Source organism: Cynara cardunculus, unplaced genomic scaffold (genome assembly GCF_001531365.2).
Source record: "Cynara cardunculus var. scolymus isolate 2C unplaced genomic scaffold, CcrdV1 Un_Scaffold_3335, whole genome shotgun sequence".
Taxonomy (NCBI): domain Eukaryota; kingdom Viridiplantae; phylum Streptophyta; class Magnoliopsida; order Asterales; family Asteraceae; genus Cynara; species Cynara cardunculus.
In genome coordinates this window covers 27,674-34,429 of record NW_020201435.1, presented here as the reverse complement: position 1 = coordinate 34,429, position 6,756 = coordinate 27,674, and the positions used below count along the sequence as shown (strand labels likewise).

The 6,756-nt window shown below is 37.2% G+C and overlaps 1 protein-coding gene across 1 annotated transcript; it reads right to left on the bottom strand.

Annotated features, from left to right (window-relative positions):
- Window positions 1-3,260: 3,260 nt before the first annotated feature.
- LOC112503596 lies at window positions 3,261-6,541 on the bottom strand. Its single transcript, XM_025107606.1, has 11 exons — window positions 6,484-6,541; window positions 5,043-5,142; window positions 4,842-4,969; window positions 4,684-4,768; window positions 4,458-4,593; window positions 4,295-4,384; window positions 4,206-4,213; window positions 3,983-4,103; window positions 3,713-3,892; window positions 3,564-3,626; window positions 3,261-3,470 (listed from the first exon to the last, which is right to left on the bottom strand). Exons 1-11 carry the CDS (start codon window positions 6,539-6,541, stop codon window positions 3,261-3,263), a joined length of 1,179 nt encoding a protein of 392 aa, XP_024963374.1.
- Window positions 6,542-6,756: the final 215 nt, after the last annotated feature.

The window sequence follows — 6,756 nt, the reverse complement described above, 5'->3', positions numbered from 1 at the left end:
AAAATACGTGACGACATAGCACGTGCAGAACCTTTGTGAAGGTCTGTATGAAGAATGGAGTCTGGATCGACAGACACAAGGGTGAAGAAATTTCCTAGAGTTTAAGCCCGAGATGGTCCAGAGTTACAAGGCTGAAGTACACTTTCAGAGTCAGAGGCGGAGCCTCAAGGTAGGACATGAAGATACAGAGCTCTTTCTCAACTCTTAAGTGCAGAGCCTCTATGTGGCTCTGTATGATGCACAAAGGCAGGGTTAGAGTGACGAGCAGAAGCTTTGTCAAAGTCTGTATGAAGAAGGGGAGCCTCAACGTAGAACATGAAGAGACAGAGCTCTTCCTCAACACTTAAGTGCAGAGCCTCTGTGTAGCTCCGTATGAAGCACGAATGCAGGGTTAGAGTGACGACATAGCACGTGTAGAACCTCTGTGAAGGTCTGTATGAAGAACGAAGTGAGGCTTGACAGACACAAGGGTGAAGAAATTTCCAAGAGTTAAGACTCAGACGGTCCAAAGTTGCAAGTCTGAAGTCCACTTTCAGAGTAAGAGGCGGAGCCTCAATGTAGGACATGAAGAGACAGATTTCTTTCTCAACACTTAAGTGAAGAGCCTCTGTGTAGCTCTGTATGAAGCATGGAGGAAGGGACTGCATAGCACGTGCAGAACCTCTGTGAAGGTCTGTATGAAGATGGGGACCCTCAACGTAGAACATGAAGAGACATAGCTCTTTCTCAACACTTAAGTGCAAAGCCTCTATGTAGCTCTGTATGAAGTACGGAGGCAGGGTTAGAGTGATTACATAGCACGTGCATAACCTCTGTGAAGGTCTGTATGAAGAACGAAGTCAGGCTTCACAGCCACAAGGGTGAAGAAACTTCCCAGAGTTTAAACCCGAGACGGTCCAGAGTTACAAGTCTGAAGTACACTTTCAGTGTAAGAGGCAGAGCCTCAAGGTAGGACATGAAGAGACAGAGCTCTTTCTCAACATCTAAGTGCAGAGCCTCTGTGTAGCCCTGTATGAAGTATGGAAGTAGGGTTAGAGTGATGACGTAGCACGTGCAGGACCTCTGTCAAGGTCTGTATGAAGAAGGGGAGCCTCAACGTAGAAAATGAAGAGACAAAACTCTTTCTCAACACTTAAGTGCAGAGCCTCTGTGTAGTTCTGTATAAACCACATAGGCAGGGTTAGAGTAATGCCGTAGCACGTGCAGAACCTTTGTTAAGGTCTGTATGAAGAACGAAGTGAGGTTTGACAGACACAAGGGTGAATAAATTTCCCAGATTTAAGACTTAGACGGTCCAGAGTTACAAGTCTGAAGTCCACTTTCAGAGTAAAAGGCGGAGCCTCAACGTAGGGCATGAAGAGACAGAGCTCTTGGCATGAAGAGACAGAGCTCTTTCTCAACACTTAAGTGCAGAGCCTCTGTGTAGCTCCGTATGAACCACAGAGGCAGGGTTAGAGTGATGCCGTAGCATGTGCAGAACCTTTGTTAAGGTCTGTATGAAGAAGGGGAGCCTCAACGTAGCACATGAAGAGACAGAGCTCTTTCTCAACACTTAAGTGCAGTGCCTTTGTATTGCTCATGCAAATAAGTTTAATACTAAATCCAAAACAAATAATAATGAAAGCGTATAACATAGTACATTGACCAATTACAGATCATTGTACAAACCAAAATCCAATCACAAAAACAATACCAAATACGAGAGACAATGTAGCTGTACATTAGAACCACGAATATTACTTTTGAAGTTCAGAGTTTTAACATTTTTGTAGCCAATCTTTTTTCTTAAATTAAGAAAAAGGAAGAAAAACATAAGAAGTTCTCGATACTCCATCATAAGTTAAAAAGAAGGCCGACTCTTACTTGAATTAAAAACATAAGTCTAATTAAAGGCAGAAGTTAAAAAGAACCTCTGTTTTACATTAACTATTCAGAAAGTACAATATGATTGAAACGAAAGTACAATGCTTGAAAGTTAAAAAAATGCTAAGACAAGAAGGTCTAGATGCTTTGAAGCCTAATGAACCTCCTAAGAAGTTCTCGAAACTCCAACAGATTACAGATTGACCTTAGAATAATTTTGGCTCCTTCTCTTGCTCCAGGGGTGGTATCTCTGCTTCATATAAGATGATCTCTACGATAATTGACATAGAAGACGACTTTTGTACATAATACACTTAGCTCTTGAGTAAGAGCTCTGTCTCTCCACGTGCTACGCAGAACCTCTGATCCTAACTCTGTGCTTCATACAGAACTACACAGACTATCTGCATGTACCATGTAGCGCACCTGAAGTTGCTTCCATATTCAATGTAGACCTGTATAGAGACTCTGCATGTTCAACGCAGAGCCTTTATGTAATTAAGTTTCCTACAGATTTGCGACTCTGAGTAACCATCTAATTTAACCCTGGAAAAGGATATCAGACCTATGTTCATGAAATAAGTATTTATTTAGAAGCTTTTGTGATCATCGAAATACGTGACGACCTTTGTATATGATACACTTAACTGTTGAGTAAGAGCTCTGTCTCTGTGTAGACTTGCGAACCAAAGGTAAATCCAAAGAAAGCTCCTCTGGTGCAATACAATCTTTCGCCCGTGTCTGTACAACCTCTGGGTCCAAAAAAGGTAAATACTTAATACCAGAAATCCTCTTGTTAAGCATGAAGATGAATCACATCCCCTCTGATTCGTGTATTACGTATTGCAATTTTTTCAGAAGTTTCAAATAAACATCAACAGGCACAGATGGGGAAAAGAATGACCAAGCAAAGGAGTTATAAAGACTTACCTTCCCAGTCTTAGACTTAATTGGCAAGTGCAACTAATTTTAATACAAGGCTTCTAATCTTCAAAGTAGGCTGAAGAACAACTCTGCATACTTCATAGCTCTGTATAGTGAGTCTGAATATCTGCATGAAGTATACAGAGGCCGTGTAAAAATCAATGAAAGCCTAGAAGGATTTAGAGTAAAGCCCATCTGATTATGTACAACCTCTTATTCATCTGCCCAGAACCTCTTCGTCCAAAAGTAGTTAAATATTTACAACCAGATATAATTTTCATGAACATGAAAATCAAGCATTACAAAATTATGTAATGCAAATGAGTTTAATATCAGATCCAACACAAATAATAATGAAAGCATGTATCATAACATAATCAACAATGCAAAAATCATTGTCCAAACTAAAATTCAACTACCAACACAATACCAAATACGAGTTTCAATGTAATTGTTCATCAAAAGCAAGAATATTACTTTTCAACTTTAGGGATCTTTAATGTTTTTATAGCCGATCCTTTACCTTCCTGATTGGCATCAGACCAACTTTCAAAATGCTGCTTCCTATCAACTCCTTTCCCAAGCCTTATGTCATACAACTTCTCTTCTGATTCCAGACTGTCTGCAGTGCTCTTATCGACATCGGATGGTGTTGCATTCTCACCAGTAAATGAAACAACATCCTTCAAATAAAACAATAATTAGTTATGGCATTTGAAGAACTAGTTGCTTCCAGTTCAATTTACAAATTACATTGAAGATGGCATTTATAATACCTTTAACTTATCTTGAGAACTGAAATATGTTGAATGCAGATTTACTGATTCTGATTCAGCAGGCTGCAGAGTAAATTGTAAAATAATGTTAGACTAACAAAGATTTTAGACTACATTGGATCATATTTTCTGCAAATGATAATCAACACCTGTTGAGAAGTGCATCTCATCTCCAATTCATTCAAAATGGCATCATCATCTGTTAGCTTTGAAATGCAATAAATGAAACATCTGTTTTTAATATTGTAATCAGTTATCTCAATCTTTATTGCAAACCTCCGATCAAGCAAAACATCCAAGTCATCCGGAAACATATCTAAATCACCACTCTAACGAAAAAAAGAAACAACTTTTACATTAACAGGCATTTGGAGTCCAAAAAAGTAACTTACAAAAAAAGATAAGGCTTCTAATCATACCTCTTTAACTTTTTCAAACAACTCTGTTGCCATTTGATTCAAAACTTTATTAGCTTCTCGATCAAATAATTTCAATGATACAATTCCAGTATCATCTTGAACTCTCAAAGAAATTTTGAACCTATATGATTATTAAGTGAGCATTAATATGAGTGTGCAAAAGTTAATAAAAAGCATTGTTATGTAATTGTTACTTACTTTGGCAACACCTCTATTTTTTTACCTCTGCATCTGTCAGTTGTACAATCAAAAACTCTCTTATTTCATACCAGATCCATCATCCTTGTCGGTTATAGTGTACATGGGTCGAACCTTGCGGTTACACCTCGTGCAACCCATGTAAAACCAAGGGACATCTGTCCTAAATGCTTTCACTGTTCCTAATATAATTAGTGATTTCACCTGTATAAAGTACGATATGTTATGATAATATGCAATTACTGAATGTATAGACACAGTTTAAAAAAATAAGTACCTCAACAGTCTCACTAATTTCAACAATGTTTGCTCTACTGGTTTTGTCTAGAAAATCTTCACGATATGAATAAGACAATCCAGAGAGCATTGAAATATGTTGTGACGATTTAGATTCGCCACTTTCCGGAGTCAAACTATTGAATCGGAGTATAAGTAAACAACAATGTATATTAGCGAAATATAAGATATATAACAGAAATAAATAATAAATAAAAACTGCTGACCTTTTCTTAAAATCCTTGATTTCATCAATATCCGAATTGATGAACAACCTCGTACCATTGAATGAGTTAGAAAGAAATGGTCTTTCTGAAACAATCAAATGAAGCAAGTTAACACAACATTGCTTGAAAGAACTATATATGTTATGAATCAGACAAACCTCTGTAAATTTTGACCATTGCAAACTGAATAACAAGAATAACAATCCCGTTGTCCTTGTTAGTAGAAACATAATCATTCAATTCCTGAGCGAATGCATCCCACAATATCACTTGCATTTTAATCCCCCTAAATAAATTGTAAGAAAAGAATTATATAGTTTCAAAAGATTACTGCTAGTAAATTAAAGTAAAATACTTACTCCAACTCCTGCATCTCAACCTGCATCCTTCTTTTGGCTTTTCCATTATTATCTAGAAGAGTCACCATTGTCTCACAAGCAATAACTTCACCAATTACATCTATGTAATCATCAAAAAGTTAACATAACAACATCTAAACCTTCACAGTGAAGTCATCCTTCTGTATGTCAAGATCTTAAATGAATATAATATTGTTCACAGCCATTAAATTGTAGAAGGAAAAACATGTATTAATTAATCAAAAGAAGTTATCATACCTCACAGGAGGTAAGCAATTCATTTTGATTGTTCTGGTTTGAAGTTGAGAAAAGTTGCCAATTTGAGTAGTGAGTAGTACGGAAATTGAATCACAATTTAAACCCACATCCCACGATTAAAAATTCCTGAATTTATGGGGATTATAACCGACAATAACTGAAATTTTGAGTTTATGAATTTATGAAAATTCTGAAGTTGTGTAGTCTGTCCACGTCCAAGTATGAACGTGGTGTACTAGATTTATGGCGTCAGTTATAAATTCAGATGTGAGGAAGAAACTATGTACATTTCAGTCACGAACATTTTAATATGGACGTCAACAATTTTAGTGACTTTCCTAAGGACTAATTTTCAAACATTAACTCTCACATGATGAAGGGTAGTTTATAAGATTTATACAGATATGGAAGTCTGATCTGAGGAAAAAGTTTTCTGCCAACCCAGACTTCGTAATACGGATTGCAAGTCTGGAACAATTTTATGTACGTTCAAATATGTAGGCTGAGGAACTCTTCCCACGCCGTCCGTTGTGAATACAGATTTCTAAGTCTGAAGTTGGTTCCAGATGTAAGATGGTGGTTATAAGTTCGGAGGCAAGAAACTGACTCTGTACATTCCAGACTTGAACATTTTGGTATGGAGTTTAACAACTTCATGGCTTTCCTAAGGGTTAATTTACAAATATTGACTGTCACATAACAAAAGATAGTGTATAAGCTCTATACAGATATGGAAGTATCGCTTGGGGGAAATTCTTTTATCCTACCGAGTCTTTGTAATTCAGATGTACTAAGTATGAAAATGCAAGGATCAAAGTTCCAGATCTGGGCACATTTAGACCTACAACTCTGAAGTGAAATTAAGAGTTAAACAACAAACTCTTGACGTTCAAGACTTTCAACACATTCCTTCGCCTAAAACGCACCTAAGACGGTTGTCAACCACGTGTTCGTATATGATACGACCAACCATTAACTTACATCGTAATGGTAATTAAACATTTTTATAAAATACGACGGTTTTAATTGGCATGCTAAATGAGTCCAATAAGTACTCTACACTTCCACGTGTCACTCTATAAACAAGCCTTTCGAGTTTTTTATTAAAATTTAAAACAAAATATATAGTCCATATATGTGAAGCGTCATCACTCCCACCTTCATTTTTCTCATACGAACTTACCTCTTGCAATCATAGAACACCAAAGCAATCCATCAATGGCTAACTCACAGTCCAACATCTAGAAAACAATCCATACCACCAAAACCTGCTTCGAACCCTCTTCTTCTTCTTCTGATTCTGACAATGAGGTCAACCAGCGTACTTCTATCCTGATTGGAAACATTGAAGTTGCTATCCAGGAACATGTCTCCCTTCCTTTAGGAAACCAATCTCCATCAGCTAAAACCAGATTCAATCATCCGGACCCGATTCCGGTGCCAAATGATGAACAGG

What these genes read in the sequence shown, in the direction of transcription:
- LOC112503596 (XM_025107606.1), bottom strand. Translation starts at nt 6,541, where the DNA reads ATGTTGGACTGTGAGTTAGCCATTGATGGATTGCTTTGGTGTTCTATG. An exon ending in GTGTTCTATGATTGCAAGAG is followed by an intron (nt 5,143 to 6,483) that starts GTAAGTTCGTAT and finishes ATGATTACATAG; the next exon opens with ATGTAATTGGTGAAGTTATT. An exon ending in AAATTAGTGAGACTGTTGAG is followed by an intron (nt 4,385 to 4,457) that starts GTACTTATTTTT and finishes TACTTTATACAG; the next exon opens with GTGAAATCACTAATTATATT.